The following is a 27,882-nucleotide window of genomic DNA, read 5'->3' on the forward strand; positions in this document are numbered from 1 at the left end:
GTTTTATTTATTAATAAGCTACTTTTTTCATTGAAACTTCTAAGCAAGTTTTCTCAGAAAATATCAGCGAGGAAGTTCCCACACACAGGCAACTCATTTGAGGGGGTGTGACATTGCAGTGGATGGCTCTATATATTGAGACGTTTTGTCTAAAGTGGCTTCATGTGAATTAGGTACGCATCAACTGCAGAGTTAAATTTTGGACAATACGCACCACGACCTACCCGAAATCATTACAATGGAGACCTGTTATCGCACACTTTGGATGACAGTTGTTCTGGCATTGATTACGCGGAGATCAGCCGCGGTAGGGCCGGTTATCCGGTGTGAACCTTGTGATGCTGGAGCCCGGCTCCTCTGCAAGCCGTTGCCCAAGGACTGCACCGAGAGAGTTCGCGAAACTGGCTGCGGGTGCTGCATGACTTGCGCGCTGGCATTTGGACAGCCGTGCGGGGTGTACACGGGGAGATGTGGCTCCGGGATGACATGCCAGCAGCAGCCCGGCGAGACGAAACCTCTCCAAGCTCTGCTGGAGGGACGAGGACAGTGTGCGATTGCGACCATTAAAAGATCCACCGCCGCTTTACCTGCCGTCAATGAGATACAAGGTAAATGCCAAGATGATGACGCAGTTTGGAAAGGTTTTTACGCATGGTTTACCAACTGATTATTATATTGTTATAATTATTATATTGTTATAATAATGTCGCCTGTAAAAATACAGATAACTTTGCTTGTCATCAAACATCTGGATGCAAGGTAGCCTAAAGTATAATTTATCACCTTGAGTTATCCGGTTAGATGAAGCCAGCCTGTGCGTAATATATCCAATATTGACACAATTGGATGGACAAAATTATACTGTCTGTTTTTATTATGGTGAATTCCACAGCAAGAATGGTGTCTTTTGCGAATTTAATTATTGATAGAATGGTTTTAACTCATGATCTGGTTGATATAGGTGTTTGACCTTGTAATTTTGCTGTATTCCTCTCTATGATTCTTTCATCAATTTTCTAACTGGGACTATGTGATACAACTGGGACTGTGTGATACAACTAGGACTGTGTGATACAACTGGGACTGTGTGATACAACTGGGACTGTGTGATACAACTGGGACTGTGTGATACAACTGGGACTGTGTGATACAACTGGAACTGTGTGATACAACTGGGACTGTGTGATACAACTAGGACTGTGTGATACAACTGGGACTGTGTGATACAACTGGGACTGTGTGATACAACTGGGACTGTGTGATACAACTAGGACTGTGTGATACAACTGGGACTGTGTGATACAACTGGGACTGTGTGATACAACTAGGACTGTGTGATACAACTGGGACTGTGTGATACAACTGGGACTGTGTGATACAAGGGTTTCATGAAGATTATTGATGGAATGAGTCTGGAATTATTTGACAGATGTCAATATTTATTTCAAACTATACTGTGGTTTACAATTGTAAATCAAAACCAATTTACATTTTGTAATTTTGTAATGTTAAATGTCATCTGATCTCTCTACCTGCCTCTCTTCATCAGTAATTAATGTGAAACTATTATTAGCTTGGATGAACTTCAAGGGAATGACAAAAAAACACCTGAACCAGCACATATAGACCATTCACATGATTCACGTGATCCAAACATACACCCATTAGTATTATTATACTAAATATTATACTTATATTGTATAATACTTAAAATAATTATGTAATTTTGGGAATGAAAATAATTCCCCCAAAATAATTTTTGGCAGAGAATGTGGGTGGTACTCAGGAGGAGGAGCAAAACACCACCGCCCCAGTGATCCAAGCCCCCCAAGCCCTTTTCAGCACCAACAGACCTCCTGTAGGCCCCCCCAGACTCCCCCACCACCCCTCTCTCCTCCACCCTGTCAAGGCAGTGGTCATCCACAGGGAGCAGCTGAAGAGGGCCCGGAGCTACAAAATGGAGGAACTCCCTGGAGCTCACAGCACAGACCAACAGAACTTCTCCCTGGAATCCAAGCAGGAGCCAGAGTATGTGAGTACCAGGTCCACTGTTTTCCTTTCTCTAGGAACAGTCTTTCAGAAAATGTTCTCCTCTTCCTCCTTCTTCGCTCTGTGTTTTGGTGTTTTTCTCCTCCCTTCTCCTCCTCTCTCCCTCTTTCCTCCCCGTTTTCTCTGTGTTTTGGTGTTTTTCTCCTCCCTTCTCCTCCTCTCTCCCTCTTTCCTCCCCGTTTTCTCTGTGTTTTGGTGTTTTTCTCCTCCCTTCTCCTCCTCTCTCCCTCTTTCCTCCCCGTTTTCTCTGTGTTTTGGTGTTTTTCTCCGTCCGTCTGCGGGTGATGAAATGTTCTGGGTATGGGTACTGACGGTTGGCGGTGGCGTGGCGGCGGGAGATTGGCATGGCGGTGATTGGGTACAGTAGCTCTGCCTCTGTGTGTAACCTGTTGTTTCGCAGAAAGGCGTCCGCATGCCTCCTGGGGGAACGGAGGGGAGCGGTGGCGGTCTGGAGGGAAGGGAGTCTCAGAGCAAGTTGATGATGGATTGGCCCTTTGCGTGTGCCTGTTTGGACTCGCCCTCCTCCCTCCTCTTTCAATTTTTTATCCTGTCTTTGGCCCGGTGGCAGAGAAACGAGTGCAGCACAAGGAATTAATTCTGCCTTGATTTGCTTTGATCAGAGACTGGAGCTGGACTTGAGGATAAGGCCTGTCGGCTCCTTTCTAAGACCTCTTTGAATGGACCTTATCCCCTGGCCTATCCCTTTGTGTAAAGTGTTAGCTAGTTTCTAAGCAGCTTTCAGCAAAGTGTAAGGCCTCACAAGGTGAATTCATTTCCTATTAGTTGCCTCTCTTTCTTCTTATCCCTAGTACCAACATTGTTTGGGTACTACTGAAGGGTAGTGCGTAGTGCGTTAGGCTACAGATGGAGCTTGGTGTAGCCTAATGCTAATGATAGCATCCCTGTCTAAGTCAAATCAAATCAAATTGTATTAGTCACATACAACAGGTGTAGACCTTACAGTGAAATGCTTATTTACGAGCCCCTAACTAACAATGCAGTTTAAAAAAATACGGACAAGAATAAGAAATAAAAGTAACAAGTAATTAAAGAGCAGCAGTAAAATAACAATAGCGAGACTATATACAGGGGGGTACCGGTACAGAGTCAATATCTGGGGGCACCGGTTAGTTGAGGTAATATGTACATGAAGGTAGAGTTATTAAAGTGACGATGCATAGATGATAACAACAGGGGGGGGGGGGGGGAGGGGGGGGGGGGCAATGCAGATAGTCTGGGTAGCCATTTGATTAGATGTTCAGGAGTCTTATGGCTTGGGGGTAGAAGCTGTTTAGAAGCCTCTTGGACCTAGACTTGGCGCTCCTGTACCGCTTGCTGTGTGGTAGCAGAGAGAACAGTCTATGACTAGGGTGGCTGGAGTCTTTGACAATTTTTAGGGCCTTCCTCTGATACCGCCTGGTATAGAGGTCATGGATGGCAGGAAGCTTGGCCCAGTGATATACTGGGCCGTTCGCACTACCCTCTGTAGTGCCTTGCGGTCGGAGGCTGAGCAGTTGCCATACCAGGCAGTGATGCAACCAGTCAGGATGCTCTCGATGGTGCAGCTGTAGAACCTTTTGAGGATCTGAGGAACCATGCCAAATCTTTTCAGTCTCCTGAGGGGGAATAGGTTTTGTCGTGCCCTCTTCACGACTGTCTTGGTGTGCTTGGACCATGTTAGTTTGTTGGTGATGTGGACACCAAGGAACTTGAAGCTCTCAACCTGCTCCACTGCAGCCCCGTCGACGAGAATGGGGGCATGCTCGGCCCTCTTTTTCCTGTAGTCCACAATCATCTCCTTTGTCTTAATCACGTTGAGGGAGAGGTTGTCCTGGCACCACACGGCCAGGTCTCTGACATCCTCCCTATAGGCTGTCTCGTCGTTGTCGGTGATCAGGCCTACCACTGTTAAGTCATCGGCAAACTTAAGGATGGTGTTGGAGTCTTGCCTGGCCGTGCAGTCATAAGTGAACAGGGTGTACAGGAGGGGACTGAGCATGCACCCCTGAGGGGCCCCTGTGTTGAGGATCAGCATGGCGGATGTGTTGTTACTGTACCTACCCTTACCACCTGGGGGCGGCCCGTCTGGAAGACCAGGATTCAGTTGCAGAGGGAAGTGTTTAATCCCAGGGTCCTTAGCTTATTGATGAGCTTTGAGGACACTATGGTGTTGAACGCTGAGCTGTAGTCAATGAATAGCATTCTCACATAGATGTTCCTTGCATCATCTGTTGTGGCGGTATGCAAATTGGAGTGGGTCTAGGGTTTCTGGGATAATGGTGTTGATGTGAGCCATGACCTGCCTTTCAAAGCACTTCATGGCTACAGACGAGAGTGTTACAGGTCGGTAGTCATTTAGGCAGGTTACCTTAGTGTTCTTGGGCACAGACTCGGACAGGGAAAGGTTGAAAACAAGTCCTGGTAATCCGTCTGGTCCTGCGGCCTTGTGAATGTTGAACTGTTTAATAATTAAAGGTCTTACTCACATCGGCTGCGGAGAACGGGATCACACAGTCTTCCAAACAGCTAGTGCTCTCATGCATGTTTCAGTGCATGAGAGCACCAGCATAGAAGTAGTTTAGCTCGTCTGGTAGGCTTGTGTCACTGGGCAGCTCTCGGCTATGCATCCCTTTGTAGTCTGTAATGGTTTGCAAGCCCTGCCACATCCGACGAGCGTCAGAGCCGGTGTAGTACGATTTGTTCTTAGTCCTGTATTGACGCTTTGCCTGTTTAATGGTTCGTCGGAGGGCATAGCGGGATTTCTTATAAGCTTCCGGGTTAGAGTCCCGCTCTTTGAAAGCGGCAGCTCTTGCCTTTAGCTCAGTGCGGATGTTGCCTGTAATCCATGGCTTCTGGTTGTGGTATGTACATACGGTCACTGTGGGGACGACGTCATTGATGCACTTATTGAAGAAGCCAATGACTAATGTGGTGTACTCCTCAATGCCATCGGAGGAATCCCGGAACATATTCCAGTCTGTGCTAGCAAAACAGTCCTGTAGCTTAGCATCTGCTTCATCTGACCACTTTTTTATTGATCTAGTCACTGGTGCTTCCTGTTTTAATTTGTACTTGTAAGCAGGAATCAGGCGGATAGAATTATGGTCAGATTTGCCAAATGGAGGGCGAGGGAGAGCTTTGTATGCTTCTCTGTGTGTGGAGTAAAGGGGGTCAAGAGTGTTTTTTCTCTTTGGTTGCACGTTTAACATGCTGATAGAAATTTGGATTTAAGTTTCCCTGCATTAAAGTCCCTGGCTACTAGGAGCACCGCCCCTGGGTGAGCGTTTTCTTGTTTGCTTATGGCGGAAAACAGCTCATTCAATGCTGTCTTAGTGCCAACCTCAATCTGTGGTGGTATGTAAACAGCTACGAAAAATACAGATGAAAACTGTCTAGGTAGATAGTGTGGTCTACAGCTTATCATGAAATACTCTAACCTCAGGCGAGCAATAGCTCGAGACTTAGATATTGTGCATCAGCTGTTATTTACAAAAATACAATCTGCCGCCATTTGTCTTACCAGACGCTGATGTTCTATCCTGCCGGTATAGCGTATAACCAGCAGGCTGTATGCTGATAGTGTCGTCGTTCAGCCACGACTCTGTGAAGTATAAGATATTACAGTTTTGAATGTCTCGTTGGTAGTTTAATCTTCCGCGTAGGTCATCGATTTTATTCTCCAAAGATTGCACGTTTGCTAGCAGAATGGAAGGAAGTGGGGGTTTATTCGATCACCTACGAAATCTCCCTCTGGCCCCTTTTTCTTCACGCAAATCACGGGGATCTGGACCTGTTCCCGAGAAAGCAGTATATCGTTCGCGTCGGGCTCGTCAGACTCGTTAAAGGAAAAAAAGGATTCTGCCAGTCCATGGTGAGTAATCTCAGTCCTGATGTCCAGAAGTTATTTTCGGTCATAAGAGACGGTAGCGGCAACATTATGTACAAAGTAAGTTCAAAAATAAGTTACAAACAATGCAAATAAACTAACAAAATAACACAATCAGTTGGGGACACGTAAAACGTCAGCCTTCTTCTCCGGCGCCATTGTTCCTAGAGATTGAATTACACTGTACCAAGTAAGCACACTTTTGTGGCTTCTGTTAGTTTCACTGTTCGAATAGGATAAATACATTATTTGAGCTGTAGGTAATAGACAGAGTGCTTTGGATTGGAAGAAGTAATATGGGTCATTATAGTCTGTGTGTGTTTAGGGTCCCTGTCTTAGAGAGATGGAGAGTGTCCTCAAAGGACTGAAGATCACAGACATCCTCAACCCCAGAGGCTTCCACATCCCAAACTGTGACAATAAGGGCTTCTACAAAAAGAAACAGGTAAGGAAATCCTACAAACACACCGTAGGGATAAAGATGCCATTTTATGAGTCAGTCCCCCACGCTTCTTGGCATTACCCGAATGTGTCAAAGCCATGCATCCACCAAGGAATACAAGCCCAGATACCAGACCCACCTATTTGAACAGTGTTATAGAGGCCAGGAAAGTCACCCCCATTTGAACATTGTAACTACCATCATCTTCCCACTTACCCTTTCTTCATCAATGAAGATTGTAATGTCAGTGGCTCATCATGCATACTAGATTCATATCTGGAGAAGATCCATTCCTCCAGATCTGCTTCACTAGTTATTAGAGCCTCATCACTTCTCAGCCACACCATTTGGGGTTGGCTCTGTAGACATGGAACCACAGACCCCAGCAAGCACCCAGCGAGGCTCAAACGGCGGCCATTTAACGTGAACCCTCCCAGGGAGACAGACGTCAAGGTGTCCGCCGGCACCCGCTGCTCGCTCCCCATAATTGCCAGACTTTTGAAAAAGCAGTGCCGAAAATAGAATCTTCAGCCATTTCAAACATTTGCGTGGTCCTGGTCCGCCCACAATAGGTTTATAATAAATGAGTGTCCCTGACGTGTTCATATGGAGGCACTTAGTCCACCAGCGCCATCACGGCACCCACCAAAAACAAAGCAACATTTCTATTACATGCCACAGCACTGAGTCTCCTGCCTAATGGCCGTGCCTCTGTTTGACCTGCAATCATCTCATAACCAGCTATACCAAAACGCCAGGCTCATTGTCTTTGTTTATATAAAATGTATGTTTGTCTCTCCCCCGGGGATGGCAGGCAGGGAGGGAATGGCACACATTAATGTCTGGGAGTTTACTTCAGCGGTTCCCATGAGTCTCAGACCCAACATGTCTTATTAACTATACATTTATACATAGTTTGGAGGATGAAGTAAAGCATTTGGAGTTAGATGGTGGAAATGGTAAAGCGATTATGCATGAGAGGTGCATTTAAAAGAGCTTTTAATGCAGCCTTTAAATGCATTTTTCCAGGTTTTGTCTTCTTTTTATTACTTTTATTAGATTCCCAAGCTACCATTTAGTGGAGTCATTCTTTGACTCCAACGTTCCAACTTTTTAATTACTTTTTCCTGAAAATGTGACCTAACCTCTCAGCATGTGTACTTTAATAAAATTATACTACTTGATTGGTCATATAGATGAAATGATAATAAAACATAATTTGTTCGTAGAAGGGAAATAACATGCTAATGGGTGCCAATATTAGAGAGTTAAGATACAGTAGACACGATAGTCATATTTTGACTGGACAGTCCAATACATAAACTCTACTGTACCACATCGCTCTTACAGGGTTGAGCCTATCCTATGGTCTCTGGGGTCAGATACCTAGACACATGTAATATCAAGCAGAGAAAGGACTGACTTCCATTCTGATGAACTCTTTTAGAGAGCGACGCCATTTGTTAGCCTTCCTTTGCCCTTCAAATTAATGCCTGCATGTTTTACTGGAGAGGACTCTGACCTTTAGTCAAATTGGCAGTAAAATAACAGGCCTTGGGTTGCTCCGGAGACTATGTAAGTCATTTGTAGTACCCATAATTTGGAGCTTTGGGGTATAATCAGCAACAGATGATTTGTACTGGCCACCAGCTCACTGAAAATAGATATTGGGTCTCAGTTGTTCACAAACGGGCCTAAGCAAATATTTGACCAGGTTTCTGTTTATCTTAAAGCTCTCTATATGTGTGTGGAACTGGAGGTAGACCGTAAAAGCAGCTGAAAATACCACCAGCATGCGTCCCATGGCCAAGTCTCCTCAGGTCCTCAGCACAAAATGGACGTTAATGTCCTTAACCATTTCATGTCCCACTTCCTCAAGTCATTTTAGATGGCCATTGTGCTAGATGACTATTGGTAGTTATGTACAGTACAAGCCTAAATCTTTTTATTGTACTTTCTCTCCATGTAAGTATCTCTCTCCCTCTCTCTGTAACTTTCTCTCTCTCTCCCTCTCTCAATATAACCCTCTCTCTGTAACTCTCCCTCTCTCTCTGTAACTTTCTCGCTGTAACTCTCTCTCTCTCTCTCTCTGTAACACGCACTCTCTGTAACTCTCTCCCTCTCTCTCTGTAACCCTCTCTCCCTCTCTCTGTAACCCTCTCTCGCTGTAACTCTCTCTCTCCCCCTCGCTCTCTGTAACTCTCTCTCTCTCTCTCTGTAACTCTCTCTCTCTCTCTCTCTCTCTCTCTGTAACACGCACTCTCTGTAACTCCCTCCCTCTCTCTCTGTAACCCTCTCTCCCTCTCTCTCTGTAACCCTCTCTCGCTGTAACTCTCTCTCTCCCCCCCGCTCTCTGTAACTCTCTCTCTCTCTCTCTCTCTGTAACTCTCTCTCTGTAACTATCTCCCTCTCTCTCTGTAACTCTCTCTCTGTAACTCTCTTGCTGTAACTCTCTCTCTCTCTCTGTAACTCTCTCCCTCTCTCTGTAACTCTCTGTAACTCTCTTGCTGTAACTCTCTGTAACTCTCTTGCTGTAACTCTCTCTCTCTCTCTGTAACTCTCTCCCTCTCTCTGTAACTCTCTTGCTGTTACTCTCTCTCTCTCTGTAACTCTCTCCCTCTGTTACTCTCTCTGTGTAACTCTCTCTCTCTCTGTAACTCTCTCTCTGTAACTTTCTCTCTGTAACTCTCTCTCTCTCTGTAACTCTCTCTCTCTGTAACACTCTCTCTCTGTAACACTCTCTCTGTAACTCTCTCCCTCTCTCTCTGTAACTCTCTCCCTCTCTTTGTAACTATCTCTCTGTAACTATCTTGCTGTAACTCTCTCCCTCTCTGTGTAGCTCTCTCTCTCTAACTCTCTCACTGTACCTCTCTCTCTCTCTGTAACTCTCGCTCTCTCTCTCTCTCTGTAACTCTCTCTCTCTCTCTCTGTATCTCTCTGTATCTCTCTCTCTCTCTGTAACTCTCTCTCTAACTCTTTCACTGTAACTCTCTCTCTCGCTGTAACTCTCTCTCTCTCTCTCGGTGTAACTCTCTCTCTCTCTGTAACTCTCTCTAACTCTCTCACTGTAACTCTCTCTCTAACTCTCTATCTAACTCTCTCACTGTAACTCTCTCTCTCTCTGTAACTCTCTCTCTATAACTATCTTGCTGTAACTCTCTCTCTCTGTAATTCTCTCTCTGTAACTCTCTCCCCCTCTCTCTGTAACTCTTTCTTGCTCTCTCCCTCGCTCTCTGTAACTCTCTCTGTTTCTCTCTCTCCCTTTCTCTCTCTCCCTCACACACACAGTGCCGTCCATCCAAGGGCAGAAAGCGAGGGTTTTGCTGGTGTGTCGACAAGTATGGGCAGCCATTGCCAAGTTTCAACGGGAAGGAGAGAGGAGACACCCAGTGCTACAACTCTGAGAGCCAATAAGACCTGAGCAGCAAGAAGGAACCAGAGAGAGAGAGAGAGAGAGAGGCGGAGAGAAAGAAAAGGGAGCCATGAACACACAGAAAAACTATGAGGATATCGGGATCCAAAAGGGTCCAAAATGGCTGGGCCTGGACGTGTTGGCTGGCATTGATGATACTTCGCCAACAGGACCGTGTGGAAGGCAGGGCAGGAGGAGTGGCTTGAGAAGAGGACTCATCCAATCACACTCCTTGTGTCCAACACACACCCTCCAATGCTATGTGTTGCTCCTATGCACTGTAAGCAGTGTGTGGATGGATTCTCCATAGACAGAGGCCAGTACTTCTAAGAAGGACAAATTAGATAATTAATTCCATTGCAGAGGGCTAGCCTTGATGATTACAGACTTGATGACAGAGACTCATATACAGTAATTCTGTATGTTTGATATGTTACTGTACGTGTCTGTGTGTGTGTGTGTGTGTGTGTGTGTGTGTGTGTGTGTGTGTGTGTGTGTGTGTGTGTGTGTGTGTGTGTGTGTGTGTGTAAAATACAAGTGTGTCTATCTGTGTAACCGCTGGTGTGTGACCACCCTGTGGCACAGTACAGTACAGTGTCATAAAACGCCTTCCCACTTTGTGCCAGAGGATACATACATCAGCTTTTAGTCCAACCTGTATCTCACTGCAGCATCACTGCCCTTTTCTCAGGACCCTTTAAGGGAGTTGACTATAAAGCTGGATATTGTTCTCATCTTCCCTATGAAACTTATATACATCTTCATGTAAGTACATTCCCTACACTTCCACCAGTGGAACATACAGTGCATTCGGAAAAATGTTCAGACCACTTGACTTTTTCCACATTTTGTTACGTTACAGTCTAATTCTAAAATTGATTAAATAGTTTTTTTCCCGTCATCAATCTACACACAATACCCCATAATGATAAAGCAAAAACAGGTTTTTGGACATTTTTGCTAATTTATTAAAAGTAAAACACTGAAATATGACACTTACGTAAGTATTCAGACCCTTCAATCAGTACTTTGTTGAAGCACCTTTGGCAGCGATTACAGCCTCGAGTCTTCTTGGGTATGACGCTACAAGCTTGGCACACCTGTATTTGGAGAGTTTCTCCCATTCTTCTTTCCAGATCCTCTCGAGCTCTGTCAGGTTGGATGGGGAGTGTCGCTGCACAGCTATTTTCAGGTCTCTCCAGAGATGTTCAATCGGGTTCAAGTCCGGGCTCTGGGTGGGCCACTCAAGGACATTCAGTGACTTATCCCGAAGCCACTCCTGCGTTGTCTTGGCTGTTCTTAGGGTCATTGTCCTGTTGGAAGGTGAACCTTCGCCCCAGTCTGAGGTCCTGAACACTCTGGAGCAGGTTCTCATCAAGGACCGCTCTGTACTTTGCTCCGTTTATCTTTCCCTCAATCCTGACTAGTCTCTCCCAGTCCCTGACGCTGAAAAACATCCCCACAACATGATGCTGCCACCACCATTCTTCACCGTAGAGATGGTGCCAGTTTTCCTCCAGACGTGACACTTGGCACGTTTTTCTGTTTTCAGAGATTCCTTTTCACCATTTAGTTGTGCCTTAGTTAAAGGTCAATATTCTGTATGCTTGTATCAAAAAAGTGTATTTTTAACAAATAAATGCAGTAAAGTTGACACCAGCTTCCATTGCTATGTGATTTACTTTTGTAAGTGTGTTGTCTGAATATGCTTAAGATTTCTAAATGTCCATGATCCTTATTGATGATGCTGAGATTCTGAATACTTTTTGTTCACAATTATAACTTGATATCCCTCATAACTATTGCCACTAGAGGTTTTGTTGAGGCTTGCTGCAGAAGTAACCCTGCATGTTGCTAGCTCTGGAAATGTTTTAAATTCCCACCAGGGTTGTGTCCAAAATGGTACCCTGTTCCCTATGTAGTGCACTACTTTTGACCAGGTCTATAGTAGCGCACTACAGGGAATAGGGTACCATTCTAGACTTTACCCAGGAGTCTTTTCTCATAATTTGTTGAGAACCAAGTGTTCCCACAACCTCTGGGTTAAAACCAGGGGATATACAAGAACCTCTGTTAAACGTTTCCTCACAAATAAATACTTCATTTAATGAAGTTACTGGTGTCTTCATTCAACTCTCCAAACTTGCCGCGTCCTAATATGTCCTATGCTACAGAAACATGCTCTAAACACAAAGATTGAGGTTAACGTGTTTATTGAAAGCACAAAATTACAACAGAGTAACTAACATAGGCTATACATGATTTGTAACAAACCAAACAAAAAGTAATAGCAGCATATCTCATAACATATTTCTGACTTGCTGTCAGGAATAGTTTGACATATAATAAATACAGACATTTCATCAAACAAAAGAGAACTTCCTTTCAGACAAATAAAACAATGACCTCACATGAGGAGGGTGGTGTACGTGCAGAGAGTTGGGAGAAAGAACTGTCCCAAAAAACATCTGCTAAACCAGAAGACCTGCACAGACCAGTAGAGGTAGATGAAGACAGAAAAACTCCCCCAAAACCAAACAGGGGCTTGGATGAGCAGTGATATGTTTGTGCCTGGCCACCAGATGCATACTTGTGGAACTTTAAGTATTTCCCCGATACCCATTGAGGAAATGTCAATGAGAATACCTTCCAAAACTGTCAACATGTTGAATGAATGAATGGCTGTGTTGTTTCATTTACTGTGCACGGGTCCACCTGGTTGAATGAATCAAAAACAGATTCTGAAGACCCTGAACTGGGTTTGGCAGAGCTGGAGACCTGTGGTCTTCAGAGATGGAGTTATTTAGTCAGAAACACAAATGCATACACTGTTGCCCTATTTACAATCAGAAAATAGGAAACATAAATAATCTAAAAATGACAAATGGTTCATACTAGTAAGCACATACGCGTTTTGAATAAATAAGGTGTGATACGTCACGTAAATAAATTAAGAGTAATTACATATTTTTTTTAAATGAAAATGTGTGCTTATTTGAATGAGTGTGTATTTGTATGTGTTTGTAAAAGAAAGTCAGTATATATGATGCGGATGTGTGTAGGTTTGAGGGCACCTATATGTGGGTTTAAGCAGAGTAAAAAATACTCTGTATATGTGTCAATACGTGTGCATGCATGTGCCTGTGAATGTGGGTCAGAGTGTCCATGATTTAGTGAGTGAGCTCCAGCTGGCACTCTAAGCCTCCTAGTAGATAATTGGACCCCAGAATCTTCTTCCCATTCCAGGAGAACACACACCAACACCTGGCAGGGGGTCCCACCAGAGACGACTCACACTAGAACACAACAGAAGAGGGGGCAATATATTAAATTACATGGATCAACTTCACTGCATTGATAAATGTTTTCCTGGTCAGATCACAAGAAAAATCCCTGGTCCTACTATCAACCACTAATGAGCTAATGCTATTGCTAAACAAACCTACAGCTCTGGTGGTATGCCTTACCTGCTTGGCCTTGTAGAAGCCATGTTTGTCACAGTTGGGTAGGTAGAAATTGGTGAACTTCTCTCCTAGTTCCTGCTGAGAGCTGGTTATCTTGTCCAGAGCTGCATGCAGCTCAATGTGGCAGGGACCCTGGGGATAAGACAAAGAGAACAGTCAACATCTGATACAAAACATACTGTATAATAAACACAGCAAGATGGACATAGAATACATTATGAAATCAAATCAAACTTTATTTGTCACATGCACCGAATACAACCTTACCGTGAAATGTTTACTTACAAGCCCTTAACCAACAATGCAGTTCAAGAAAGAGTTAAGAAAATATTTAACAAATAAACTAAAGTAAAAAATAATAAAAAGTAACACAATATGGTAACAATAACGAGGCTATATACAGGGGATACCTGTACCGAGTCAATGTGCGGGGGTACAGGTTAGTCGAGGTAATTTGTACATGTAGGTAGGGGTAAAGTGACTATGCATAGATAATAAACGGAGTTGCAGCACTGTAAAAACAAATGGGGGGGTCAATGTAAATAGTCCAGGTAGCTATTTGATTAATTGTTCAGTCTTATGGCTTGGGGGTAGAAGCTGTTTAGGAGCCTTTTGGTCCTATACTAAGTTGTTATATCTGACTAAGAACATTAAATTGTCATGTGGTAAAATGCAAAGCAAATATCATCTCAAGGGAATAACATTTTCTCACTGAGTCTGGGTGGTTTTTGTTAAAATGGCAACAGCTTCCTCTGGTGGCTAAGAGCTAAATTGACTTGAACTCTAAATTAGGTTCTCTCCACTAAGCTACAGCTGAAGAAGAAGAAAGTAAGTCCGGGGCCGTATAAAGCACCTGATTTAGGATCAGCCCTTACAAAAAAAGATTGCAATCAGAGTGCAGTATAACTGCTGTATGCTGCAAATACTGTGTTCAATATACCAGTGTTTTTTTTACTACAGTAACAGTGCAGTCTAACTGCAGTTCAATTGCAGTACACTGCAGTTATTCTGCAATTACTGCGTGCAAAATACCACAGTCGACTGCAGTTGCTGCACTTTTACTGCTGTTTCAATACTCCAATCTTTTTTCTAAGGGAGTTTAGCCTTTTAGATCACAATGAATAAGATTACATGCAGAGGGGGAGTACTGATCAGAAGCTTGATACATATGTAAGTTGTGCCCACCTGTTCCACCATTACAGTCTGAAGACCTACCGAACTTTGACAGTACGTCAGGTCAGGGGCGCGACTTTCACTGGGCGGGTTATGTCCACTCCCTCCCACACATTTTGAAATTGCATTTTTGTCACCCCCAGTTTTATCATTGCAATGTGATACAAAAAGCGGCAACAGTGTGCTTTAGGACCATGCGGACGCCTCCGAGCAGTTGGGTAGGCTGTTTGGAGTGTTCAGCCTGCTGGATTTAGGACCTCGTGAACACCACAGAGCGGGCTGACAGGCTGTGTGAAGGCAAAGCTGCTGGAAGGCTGGCTGGACCAGCTTGAGAGAGTTGAGTATAGTTCAGTGTGTATGTGTTGCGCTCTTTCACCGAGTTGTAAAAGCAAGCAGAGCAGAAACTGGCTACTATTTAGTTAAGGTAACTGCTGTTTAACTTAACAGATTTTTTTTACTAGTGTTAATTTGCAGTGCTGAGCTAGTATTGTAACTGACATGTAACAATAGCTAATGGTTTATCCCCTCTCGACTGAGGTGAATGAATAAGCTATGCTAGCTACCACAGCCAGGTCAGCTCTAGGCTCCAGTTCTGTCAGACAGCGATATGAGGTGGCTATTATTATTATGTAACAGCTGTTGTTTGTATGGAAATGTTTTGTAGCCTTTGTTTTGTCCCGTTTCAGAAGTAATTTAACTTGGCTAGCTATCGCCAGTTGATGTACCGTTAGAGAGAGCTGTCCAAAGGTTGTCGAACGTTAGCTATTCTTTTTGCCTCAATCAAACCATCGGCCAAATGATTGAATATTGATTTTCTGACGTTTTTTTCAGTGCAATGTGACTTTTATTAGTCAGTATGGCAATGTAATGTTAGTTTCCCTAGCTAATTCCTTACTTTTCACACTGGCATTGTAATAAATGGCTCTAACGTTACATGCTTCACTGTCATGGTGCACAGTAGAGGTCTGCGCAGGAATGATTTCTTCATCCCACTTCCGCACCTGCTTGCTTTCTTGCTTTCAATATCAAATGCACAAAAATAACTTAAGAAATAGGTTAAATTACCAGAGATTCTCACATGGCCCTTATATTGTATTACTAGGCTATGTCAGCCAATTTGCTAAATGTAGTTTGAAGAGAGCAGAGTTGGGTGATCAATATTTAGGCCTATTTCTAGGCAATGTAGTAAACTATAACCTAATCATAGGTCTATTTAGGAAGTAAATTTAACTGCCCCCGTGCCCATGCATAGGCTACAGCCTACTCTATTTAATTGAGACTACACGTGCACCTGATTTCACAGGTGTGGCTACTGAACTGGAAGCAGCAAGAATGAGTGGCACTTGCTACATTTTGTATAGGCCTATAGGACACAGCCTACCCTTTAGGGGACCATTTGCAGGCAGAGACAAATATATGGGTAATCAATACTTATTGAAAATGAAAAGGTTCAACGCTAGCTCACGACTTAGCCTACGTGCGCGTTATGCCTTTTCCTTTTCAATAATGATTACATTTTTTGATTGTCCTTTCGACACACGTTGGTTGAACGCCCTCCACTTCTTTCCATTATCATATATATTTACAGACACTGTAGTAAACTACAGTCTAATTATATTTAAGTAAATTTCATATTCACTGCCATGGGATTCTCTGCCCATGTAGGCAGCCTACTCTATTTCAATGAGACCACACATACTAGGTGCACTTGAACTCTCACGCCCAACTAGGAGGGGTAGACTACTGAAGTTGAAGCAGAAAATTCTGTGTGAATAATGCGAAAAATATGTGCTTTTAATACAATAGGTCGGCGAACACATGCAAAGCAGAAAGAGGACCGTTTCCAAATAATCTGAGAGACAACAACAAAAAATTCTCACCCCCGCTCCCGCCCACAGCATGAGAAATGCTGACAGCACTGCAATGATCTCAGTCGGGAACTGCAGGTCTCGCAGGAATCCCACGGGAATGCAGCCCGCTAGTGCAGTCAGTACACAACACTATGCTCATCATGTCTTAGCAGGATCAGATGGTGACATGGGTCCGAGCAGGGTCAGACAGCCAGGGAAAACCAGTCTACGGAGCTCAGGTGAATTTTGCAGTATATTAACAATATCAGTGAATGATACAATGTTCCATCTTGAATTGATGGGTCGACCTACAGCATCTACAGGACAGCAGCTGAAGATTAAAGCTACAGTCTGGGATCTGGGATCTGGGAATAATGGTCATTTCAATGATTGAACCATTGATTCTATTCTTGGATAATATCATGTATAAATGTACACTAAGGTAATTATTTGTCAGGCCTCATTTTAGGAGGATCAGATGGTGACAAGGGTCTCAGCAGGGTCAGGCAGCCAGGGAAGACCAGTCTGTGACAGAGGTGAGGTGAATTTTTGCACATACAACAATTCATTCTCTCTGTGTAGCAAACACTGGACAAGCCAGATGCTATTTTAAGGCAGTCTGACAAACCTCCAAAGTCGATTTCCAAACTATTTCAAGGGTTGATAGAGGCTTTTCCTGATGACACAAAACATGTAAAACTAAAATGCGAGGAGGATCTGGTAGAAGCTATTGATGATGATGAATGGATACAGATGTGTTAGAATGCCCAGTCATGTTCATATCATCTCAGACATAAATGACTGCAGTTTAAGACCATCCATAGAACGTACTATATGCCAGTGAAACTGAGTTAGATGCACTCAGAAATGTCATTCCTCTCCTGGAGGTTTAAAACACACAAGGGGACATATTTGCATATTTTATGGGCTTGTGAAGGCTGCATGTGTCAGGACCCGGTGCGAGAAACAGTCACTAATAATCAGCAGAACCCAGAAGATGAGGCAGACACAGTAGTTCTAGAGATGGTGGTTTAATAAAAGAACAAAAACTTCAGGCAAAGAATCTAAATCCACAATGTCCAAAAATAAAGCCAAGAGGCACAAAATGGAAATCCTCAAAAATGCAAAAGAAACTCCACAAAGTGGTAAAAACAGCAGAGAAAAACAAACCTCCAAAAACTACTCAAAAATACACACAAGAACTAAACCAGAGAACCTCTGGAAAATCCAATAAGAGAAATATATATACAGAACAAGGCTTGGGCTGGGGCTGGGTGCTAACTTACAAACACTGAGCAAAGAACTGAGGAACACACAGGGTTTAAATACAAACAAGGGAACGACCTACAGGTGCAAACAATAAAAGAGCAAGGAAAAAACAAAAGGTTCAAAAAAGGTGCAATGGGGACATCTAGTGACAAAACCAGAACAGTCCTGGCCAAAACCTGACAGCATGGCTGAATTCTGGTAAAAGAGTATGTTCTTTTGTCTCAGCATGGCTACAGATTCTCCCTTCTCACTGTTGATACCGGAGACTTATCTGAAAAACTGTGTATTCAAGTATTTATACTGGCTAAGAAATTCATTTACATTAATAGGAAGGTTGGTTATCCTCCCACAATGTCAAGTTATGTATCACTAGATTTTATTTATTACAAGATTAAGGGCATAATGGGCACCTTTCATAAGGACTGGATGCCTTATATGGAATACAGTACGACTAAAGGAGTCTGTATTGAAAAGATACCCACTTCAGGGGAGATACCTATTTAGGCAATCCCTAGCTGCTGGGCTGCTCAGTCCTAACCCTGGCGTCTGCCGTCCTGTGGGTTGTCACTTTGTCACTCCTACTACTACCAAAACCAATTAGGAATGTTTCACTAAGATCCTAAAGCTGAATGGGGTGTGATGGGTTGGGGCAATGCAGGGTGGTGGACCCCTAGGGACAGGACAGGGCAACCCAGCTATACTGTGTGCAAATAAAAAGAGCTCTACAGTACTATTAGTCCTATGAGATTAATTATATGGAGAATTTGCTGTTTCTGTGTGTTAATGTATATTTGAGGTGTATGTCGTTTTTTTTTTGTTGCTTAGATTTTGTTTCCAAACCTTTCCCTTTGGGAATTAAACAAAATTAAAGGTGTGACCTGAGAAGGAAATTGTGTTGGGAAAAGAGTTGAGTTATTGACTAGATTGGTCGGGGTGGCAGCTCGGGCTGGCTGAAATTTGATATAGAGGATGTTTTAATAAAGAGAATCAACGTATTTTTTTCAAGAGTCGTTCATTTGTTAGGCTATTGGTTAAAGGTGCAGCACAATATTTATTATTGAATTACCTTTGATCAAGTTCTGTCTTATTAACCACAAACATATTTAATAAGGATCTCTTACCTAGCTTGATGACTGTGGGCATGTTTGCTTACTTTTTGTTATAGATTGGATTGTGTAAAATTGCAGGAAATTAGCTTTAGATAGCCCCCAAAATCTGGGGGAGGACCCCCTGACTCCCCACCAGGTTATGTACCCCCCACTTCTAAAACCAAAGTGGCGGCCCTGCTTCAGATTGAATACTGTGCATACCTGTTCCACCAGTTTATTGCGGATGGTGTTGACCTTGGCCTTGATGCTCTCCTGAGCCCCCTCATTTTTGGTGTCAAAGGGGGTGTTGAGTCCCAGGAAGTAGGTTAGGGAGCTGTGGTCTGGCACCCCTTCTACTTCCTCTGTGGATTAGAGAGAGAAATTAGTGGGTAAGTATACCATGTTTTACATAAGTTTAGATTCTATCTTTTTGATTATGTTGTCAAAAAAGGTTTAATTTGTAGATTGTCCATCATCTTTATAAGTAATAGCTGAAGGAAGGAATCAAAGCTGAGTCTACCTTGTCCCTGGTCCTCAGTGCAGATGGCCTGTCCTCTGGTGAGGGAGTGGAGGGGTCTGGGATCCCCAGCTCTTGGGCTGCATTTTAACCCCTGAGCACAGTGGGCCGTGTATACCCCACAGGAGGCCCCCTTCTCCAGGGCACATGCCAAGCAGCAGCCACAGCCCGGCTCCCTTAGAACCTGCTTACAGTCTGGGGAGATGGCCGGGCATTCATCCAGCTTCTCCTGGGTACAGGGGGCACAGCGAATAGGCTCCGGGCCCACCACAGGGGAAGACTGGGCCAGAGAGGTCAGGAGGGACAATGACATCGCTGCCAGCAGGGTCAACTTCTCATATAATCCGAGCATCTCAAATCTTCAGGTGTAGAAAGAAACTAAAATCTACAGTCAGGTGTAGATATGAATTTTCTTCAAGTGCAGTCTTTAATCTTCAAGTGTAGTTTTTGCTTAGTCCTCAAGTACTTATGACAAGCACAATATACTGTAGATAGGCATCTATAGGTTTCCTTCTTTCTTTCTGAAATGAATTCTCAGAACAAAGGAGTTGCAGTATTTATACAGAGCTCTGACCCTCAGGGAGGTTAATGTTTGAACCAGTGACTCCAGATATTAAACATTTTGGCTAGACAGCGCAGGAGCAGCATTAGCTGTATTGGGTGGGTTGACCTCTGGTAGAGTGTGTAGATCTGAACTGGGGTTCACTGAAGCTGCCCTGTCGTCAATATTTACTCTGGGACGAGGAGTGATTGTACAAGGTGATGTTGGAAAACATTGCAAAATCAATGAGTTGTTTTTTTGGTTTTGACCCCTCGATCGTTCATACTGTACATACTGTATGATGTGGGGGACAAACTAACAATGGATTGATGTTAAGTTGTGCATTGAGATTCATCCTTTGGTACATGACTTACCAAAGGGTCAGAAGTTATAGGTCAGTCATGAACTGGATATGACTTGATTCAACTCTACTTTCAAAAACCATATGTGTTGTTCAGCCCATGTGGTGGACTAAGGGTCATCTGCAGGGTACATAAACATGATCATCCCATCAGTTACATAACCATGCAACCATAACATGTTTGTCTGGAGAATGTCTTTTTTAATTGGTCACTTCCTGGTGTAGTATTAGTTAATCACACTTTATCTACGGTTAACACTGAACACCTCTACACCCCTCCCCCATACCTTGACACACACTGTCTCTCTGTGCCTCTATGATACCTTGTGTTTTTCATCGCATGGTGACTTTGTGCAATGACTGGACTATTTGTCAGTGTCTCGTTACACCAACTGAAACTACCTTGTCATATGTGGATAGTGAAAGGTTGTTGGGTCATTCCACGAAATGAGTTCCTTTTACATCCCTTTGATGTTTTAAGAAGAAACTGTGCACCAATATTGCATTTAAAAAGCATGTTATATTAAATTAAGTGCCCTTTAGTATAGACCACATGTAAAATTCAATAAATCAGACTTGCTGATTTTGGCATGTCCCTCTGTAACTTCTAACATGTACACCCTGTTACCCATAGATTAACCTAAAGTATCAGACGTAAAAGAAAATGCCTGAGCGGAGTTCCTACATTGTTTTCAGGGGAAAAGGAAGCTGGGTGGAATTAGCTGTATCCCTGAAAAAATGTATGCATCCGGTTTTTGGCAACTCCGCTAAGTCTACCCATAGATAGACAGGCTAGAATTATTTTAACAATAAAAAAAATTTCTGAAGCTTGCATTCAATTGCCGCTCACACAAGCTTCCATTCATAAGGGAATTTATGGCTGATTTAAGATGAAATCATCAACCCTGTTACTTTATTTTGCACTTAATAGGCTCTTACTATCGGAATATTTTTACAGAGTTGCACTACCCAAAAGGGACTCATTTTATGGAACGACCCTGTTATTTTCCCAGTCTGATGAAATGCTGGCCTTGGTAAACACAATTGGTACATTGGAGGTGTACCCTGGATAACGTCCAGATAACCTTTATTCGTGTTCATGAATCAGACACATGTATTTCTCTTGCATTGTATGCTTTAGTGACACACAGTATGTATCATCTTGCAATGATTTATTGGATGCCCTTTAGTCATGTTGCAAGCCTACTCAACAACCAGCTCATGTGTTGTAGCCTCCTCAATGTTGTGCATCAAATTCACCAGCCATTGTGGGAAAAAATCCTCCTACAGGGATATAGTGAAGAGAGTATCATGGACAAAATGATCAAAATGTGTGTTTGATCACTATAATTAAATGTACTTTTGATGTGCAGTACCAGTCAAAAGTTTGGAAACACCGACTCATTCAACGTTTGTTCTTTATTTGTACTATTTTCTACATTGTAGAATAATAGTGAAGACATCAACACTGCAAAATAACACATATGGAATCATATAGTAACCAAAAAAAGTGTTAAACAAATCAAAATAGCAAACCCTTTGCCTTGATGACAGCATTGCACACTCTTGGCATTCTCTCAACCAGCTTCATAAGGATTGCTAAGCGCAAACCAGATGGGATGGCGTATCGCTGCAGAATGCTGTGGTAGCCATGCTGGTTAAGTGGGCCTTGAATTCTAAATAAATCACCCCCACACCATCACACCTCCTCCTCCATGCTTCACGGTGGGAACCACACATATACGGAGAGCATCCGTTCACCTACTCTGCGTCTCACAAAGACACGGCGGTTGGAACCAAAAACCTAAAATTTGGAATCATCAGACCAAAGGACAGATTTCCACTGGTCTAATGTCCATTCCTCGTGTTTCTTGGCCCAAGCACGTCTCTTCTTATTATTGGTGTCCTTTAGTAGTGGTTTCTTTGCAGAAATTCAACCATGAAGGCCTGATTCACACAGTCCCCTCTGAACAGTTCATGTTGAGATGTGTCTGTTACTTGAACTCTGTTTAGCATTTATTTGGGCTGCAATTTCTGAGGCTGGTAACTAATGAACGTATCCTCTGCAGCAGAGGTAACTCTGGGTCTTCCTTTCCTGTGGCTGTCCTATAGAGAGCCAGTTTCATCATAGCGCTTGATGGTTTTTGTGACTGCACTTGAAGAAACTTTCAATGTTCTTGAACTATTCCGGATTGACTGACCTTCTTGTCTTAAAGTAATGATGGACTGTCGTTTCTCTTTGCTTATTTGATCTGTTCTTGCCATAATATGGTATTTTACCAAATAGGGCTATCTTCTGTAAACCACCCCTACCTTGTCACAACACAACTGATTGACTCAAACGCATTAACTTCTCTAGGATAGGGGGCAGCAAATTCACTATTCGATAAATAGCGTGCCCAATTTGGATATATATGGACGGAATTAATCGAACAAAAGATCCATTTGTGATGTTTATGGGACATATTGGAGTGCCAACAAAAGAATCTCGTCAAAGGTAAGGCATGATTTATATTTTATTTCTGCGTTTTGTGTCGTGCCTGCAGTGTTGAAATATGCTACACTCTCTTTGTTTACTGTTGTGCTATCATCAGATAATAGCATCTTACGCTTTCGCCGAAAAGCCTTTTTGAAATCTGACATGGAGGCTGGATTCACAACGAGTGTAGCTTTAATTTGGTATCTTACGTGTGATTTAATGAAAGTTTGATTTTATATTTAAAAAAAAAAATATTTGGCGCTCTACATTTTCCCTGGCTATTGGCCAAGTGGGACGGTAGCGTCCCACATATCCTAGAGAAGTTAAGGAGGAAAGAAATTCCACAAATTAACTTTTAACAAGGCACACCTGTTAATTGAAATGCATTCCAGGTGACTACCTCATGAAGCTGGTTGAGAGAATGCCAATAGTGTGCAAAGCTGTTATCAAGGCAAAGGGTGGCTACTTTGAAGAATCTAAAATCTAAAGTATATATACTTATTTTGTTAAAACATGATTCCATATGTGTTATTCTACAATATAGAAAATAGTAAAGATAAAGAAACACCCTTGAATGACTAGGTGTGTCCAAAGCTGTCATCAAGGAAAAGGGTGGCTACTTTGAAGAATCTAAAATATCTTTATTTTTTTTAAACTTTTTTTGGTTACTATATGACTCCATATGTGTTATTACATAGTTTTGATGTCTTTACTATTATTCTACAATGTAGAAAAGTTTTTTTTAAATTAAATAAAGGAAAACTCTTGAATGAGTAGGTGTGTCCAAACTTTTGACTGGTGATGTACATGTATTTTGTTTGTCCAGACCATCATGACTACAGGCTTATTATTGATACTCACTGCAGTTGGCACCTTTCTCCGTCCCCTAGCCCCTCTTTTCTTCTGTGGTGGTGGTAGCTCGTCCTCCGATCTCCTCTTCCGTGGTCGTTGTGGTGTTGGTAGCTCTTCATCTGACGATGACCAGGAGAGTCTCCTCCTTGTACGAGATGTTTGTTTCACTCTTCTGTTGATGGTTAGCTGGGGCTGAAATGTAAATCCTTGCATTAAACATCAACAAAAATATAAAGTTAGAAGATGAGTTGGGAGAACAGGCTACTTCCCACTGGGCACATACTGGTTAAATCAACGTTGTTTCCACATCCTTTCAATGTAATTACGTTGAGCAGAAATGGAATAGGCGTTGAATTGACGTCTGTGCCCAAGTGGGTTACCTCTACTTCCAGATGAACTCCATCCTCTTCCCCATCAGCCTTTGCGCTATGTTTCCTAGGGAGTGTGAACCCTGGTGGGGTAATCTCCTCCCCAAGGTCACTTGTGGTCTGGGTGATATTTGGATATGGTACAGAGAGATTGTAGATCTCCACCTGTGCAGCACCACTCTGGTCCAGAGAACGGGACTGCCGGCTTGGCCTCCACACCTTTAGTGGAGACTCATCCTCTTCTTTCTCCTGATCATCCACCACCTCCTGCTCTTTTTTATCTTCCTCATCCTTCTCCTCCTCTTCCTCTTCCTGGATAGGTTCTAGCTGCTGTATTGTTAGTTTTAGTAAATACAGTGGCTTGCGAAAGTATTCACCCCCTCCTATTTGTTGCCTTACAACCTGGAATTAAAATTGATTTTTTTGGGGGGGGTTGTATAATTTGATTTACACAACATGCCTACCACTTTGAAGATGCAAAATATTTTTTATTTTGAAACAAACAAGAAATAAGACAATAAAACAGAAACTTGAGCGTGCATAACTATTCATCCCCCCCAAAGTCAATACTTTGTAGAGCAACCTTTTGCAGCAATTACAGCTGCAAGTCTCTTGGGGTATGTCTCTATCAGCTTGGCACATCTAGCCACTGGGATTTTTGCCCATTCTTCAAGGCAAACTGCTCCAGCTCCTTCAAGTTGGATGGGTTCCGCTGGTGTACAGCAATCTTTAAGTCATACCACACATTCTCAATTGGTTGGAGGTCTGGGCTTTGACTAGGCCATTCCAAGACATTTAAATGTTTCCCCTTAAACCACTCGAGTGTTGCTTTAGCAGTATGCTTAGGGTAATTGTCCTGCTGGTAGGTGAACCTCCATCCCAGTCTCAAATCTCTGGTAGACAAACAGGTTTCCCTCAATTTAGCACAATCCATCATTCCTTCAATTCTGACCAGTTTCCAGTCCCTGCCAATGAAAAACATCCACACAGCATGATGCTGCCACCACCATGCTTCACTGTGGGGATGGTATTCTCAGGGTGATGAGAGGTGTTGGGTTTGCGCCAGACATAGCGTTTTCCTTGATGGCCAAAAAGCTCAATTTTAGTCTCATCTGACCAGAGTACCTTCTTCCATTTAACATATGTTTGGGGAGTCTCCCACAAACACCAAACGTGTTTTCTTATTTTTTTCTTAAGCAATGTCTTTTTTCTGGCCACTCTTCCGTAAAGCCCAGCTTTGTGGAGTGTACAGCTTAAAGTGGTCCTATGGAAAGATACTACAATCTCCGCAGTGGAGCTTTGCAGCTCCTTCAGGGTTATCTTTGGTGTCTTTGTTGCCTCTGATTAATGCCCTCCTTGCCTGGTCTGTGAGTTTTGGTGGGCAGCCCTCTCTTGGCAGGTTTGTTGTGGTGCCATATTCTTTCAATTTTTTTAATAATGCATTTAATGGTGCTCCGTGGGATGTTCAAAGTTTTTTTATATTTTTTTATAACCCAACCCTGATCTGTACTTCTCCACAACTGTGTTCCTGACTTGTTTGGAGAGCTCCTTGGTCTTCATGGTGCCATTTGCTTAGTGGTGTTGCAGACTCTGGGGCCTTTCAGGTGTATATATACTGAGATCATTTGACACTTACATTTTTTATTTAATTTTTTTTCACCTTTATTTAACCAGGTAGGCAAGTTGAGAACAAGTTCTCATTTACAATTGCGACCTGCCCAAGATAAAGCAAAGCAGTTCGACACATACAGCAACACAGAGTTACACATGGGGTAAAACAAACATAGTCAATAATACAGTAGAAAAATAAGTCTATATACAATGTGAGAAAATGAGATGAGATAAAGGAGGGAAAGGCAAAAAAAAGGCCATGGTGGCGAAGTAAATACAATATAACAAGTAAAACACTGGATTGGTAGATTTGCAGTGGAAGAATGTGCAAAGTAGAAATATAAATAATGGGGTGCAAAGGAGCAAAATAAATAAATAAATAAATACAGTAGGGGAAGGGGTAGTTGTTTGGGATAAATTATAGATGGGCTATGTACAGGTGCAGTAATCTGTGAGCTGCTCTGACAGCTGGTGCTTAAAGCTAGTGAGGAAGATGTTTCCAGTTTCAGAGATTTTTGTAGTTCGTTCCAGTCATTGGCAGCAGAGAACTGGAAGGAGAGGCGGCCAAAGGAGGAATTGGTTTTTGGGGTGACCAGAGAGATATACCTGCTGGAGCGCATGCTACAGGTGGGTGCTGCTATGGTGACCAGCGAGCTGAGATAAGGGGGACTTTACCTAGCAGGGTCTTGTAGATGACCTGGAGCCAGTGGGTTTGGCGACGAGTATGAAGCGAGGGCCAGCCAACGAGAGTGTACAGGTCGCAGTGGTGGGTAGTATATGAGGCTTTGGTGACAATACGGATGGCACTGTGATAGACTGCATCCAATTGATTGAGTAGGGTATTGGAGGCTATTTTGTAAATGACATCGGATCGGTAGGATGGTCAGTTTTACGAGGGTATGTTTGGCAGCATGAGTGAAGGAGGCTTTGTTGCGAAATAGGAAGCCAATTCTAGATTTAACTTTGGATTGGAGATGTTTGATGTGAATCTGGAAGGAGAGTTTACAGTCTAACCAGACACCTAGGTATTTGTAGTTGTCCACATATTCTAAGTCAGAACCGTCCAGAGTAGTGATGCTGGACGCGCGGGCAGGTGCAGGCAGCGATCGGTTGAAGAGCATGCATTTAGTTTTACTTGTATTTAAGAGCAGTTGGAGGCCACGTAAGGAGAATTGTATGGCATTGAAGCTCGTCTGGAAGGTTGATAACAGTGTCCAAAGGGCCAGAAGTAGTCGGCCCAAGAATTGAACCCTGTGGTACCCCCATAGAGACTGCCAGAGGTCCGGACAACATGCCCTCCGAACTCTATCAGAGAAGTACTGTAGTTGGTGAACCAGGCGAGGCAATCATTTGAGAAACCAAGGCTATTGAGTCTGCCGATGAGGATGTGGTGATTGACAGAGTCGAAAGCCTTGGCCAGGTCAATGAATACGGCTGCACAGTATTGTTTCTTATCGATGGCGCTTATGATATCGTTTATGACCTTGAGCGTGGCTGAGGTGCACCCATGACCATCTCTGAAACCAGATTGCATAGTGGAGAAGGTGGGGTGGGATTCGAAATGGTCGGTAATCTGTTTGTTGACTTGGCTTTCAAAGACCTTAGAAAGGCAGGGTAGGATAGATATAGGTCTGAAGCAGTTTGGGTCAAGAGTGTCCCCCCCTTTGAAGAGGGGGATGACCGCAGCAGCTTTCCAATCTTTGGGAATCTCAGACGACACGAAAGAGAGGTTGAACAGGCTAGTAATAGGGATTGCAACAATTTCGGCAGATAATTTTAGAAAGAAAGGGTCGAGATTGCCTAGCCCGGCTGAATTCTAGGGGTCCAGATTTTGCAGCTCTTTCAGAACATCAGCTGACTGGATTAGGGAGAGGGAGAAGGAGAAAGGGGGAAGGCTTGGGCAAGTTACTGTAGGGGGTGCAGTGCTGTTGACCGGGGTAAGGGTAGCCAGGTGGAAAGCATGGCCAGCCGTAGAAAAATGCTTATTGAAATTCTCAATTATAGTGGATTTATCGGTGATGACAGAGTTTCCTATCCTCAGTGCAGTGGGCAGCTGGGAGGAAGTGCTTTTATTCTCCGTGGACTTTACAGTGTACCAGAACATTTTTGAGTTTGTGTTGCAGGAAGCAAATTTCTGCTTGAAAAAGCTAGCTTTGGCTTTTCTAACTGCCTGTGTATATTGGCTTCTAACTTCCCTGAAAAGTTGCATATCACGTGGGCTGTTCGATGCTAATGCAGAAAGCCATAGGATGTTTTTGTGTTGGTTAAGGGCAGTCAGGTCTGGAGAGAACCAAGGGCTATATCTGTTCCTGGTTCTACATTTCTTGAATGGGGCATGCTTATTTAAGATGGTGAGGAAGGCATTTACAAAAAATAACCAGGCATCCTCTACTGACGGGATGAGTTCAATATCATGTCCCGGTTTAGGTCACCTAGCAGCATGAGCTCTGAAGATAGATGGGGGGCAATGAGTTCACATATGGTGTCCAGAGCACAGCTGGGGGCAGAGGGTGGTCTATA

The 27,882-nt window shown here is 43.2% G+C and overlaps 2 protein-coding genes across 2 annotated transcripts; one reads left to right on the top strand and one right to left on the bottom strand.

Moving 5' to 3' along the window:
- Positions 1-238: 238 nt before the first annotated feature.
- Positions 239-10,055, top strand: LOC120055572 (insulin-like growth factor-binding protein 3). Its single transcript, XM_039003455.1, has 4 exons — positions 239-608; positions 1,767-2,032; positions 6,261-6,380; positions 9,666-10,055. Exons 1-4 carry the CDS (start codon positions 239-241, stop codon positions 9,789-9,791), a joined length of 882 nt encoding a protein of 293 aa, XP_038859383.1. The 3' UTR covers positions 9,792-10,055.
- Positions 10,056-11,985: 1,930 nt separating this feature from the next.
- Positions 11,986-19,690, bottom strand: LOC120055951 (insulin-like growth factor-binding protein 1). The gene is made up of 4 exons (XM_039004026.1): positions 19,154-19,690; positions 18,856-18,995; positions 13,257-13,385; positions 11,986-13,085 (listed from the first exon to the last, which is right to left on the bottom strand). Exons 1-4 carry the CDS (start codon positions 19,500-19,502, stop codon positions 12,960-12,962), a joined length of 744 nt encoding a protein of 247 aa, XP_038859954.1. The 5' UTR covers positions 19,503-19,690; the 3' UTR covers positions 11,986-12,959.
- Between the last annotated feature and the right edge of the window lie 8,192 nt (positions 19,691-27,882).

Source organism: Salvelinus namaycush, chromosome 11 (assembly GCF_016432855.1).
Source record: "Salvelinus namaycush isolate Seneca chromosome 11, SaNama_1.0, whole genome shotgun sequence".
Classification (NCBI taxonomy): Eukaryota; Metazoa; Chordata; class Actinopteri; order Salmoniformes; family Salmonidae; genus Salvelinus; species Salvelinus namaycush.

What these genes read in the sequence shown, in the direction of transcription:
- LOC120055951 (XM_039004026.1), bottom strand. Translation starts at nt 19,502, where the DNA reads ATGCTCGGATTATATGAGAAGTTGACCCTGCTGGCAGCGATGTCATTG. An exon ending in CACTGAGGACCAGGGACAAG is followed by an intron (nt 18,996 to 19,153) that starts GTAGACTCAGCT and finishes TCTAATCCACAG; the next exon opens with AGGAAGTAGAAGGGGTGCCA. An exon ending in GCAATAAACTGGTGGAACAG is followed by an intron (nt 13,386 to 18,855) that starts GTATGCACAGTA and finishes TCTTATCCCCAG; the next exon opens with GGTCCCTGCCACATTGAGCT.
- LOC120055572 (XM_039003455.1), top strand. Translation starts at nt 239, where the DNA reads ATGGAGACCTGTTATCGCACACTTTGGATGACAGTTGTTCTGGCATTG. An exon ending in TGCCGTCAATGAGATACAAG is followed by an intron (nt 609 to 1,766) that starts GTAAATGCCAAG and finishes AATTTTTGGCAG; the next exon opens with AGAATGTGGGTGGTACTCAG. An exon ending in CCAAGCAGGAGCCAGAGTAT is followed by an intron (nt 2,033 to 6,260) that starts GTGAGTACCAGG and finishes GTGTGTGTTTAG; the next exon opens with GGTCCCTGTCTTAGAGAGAT.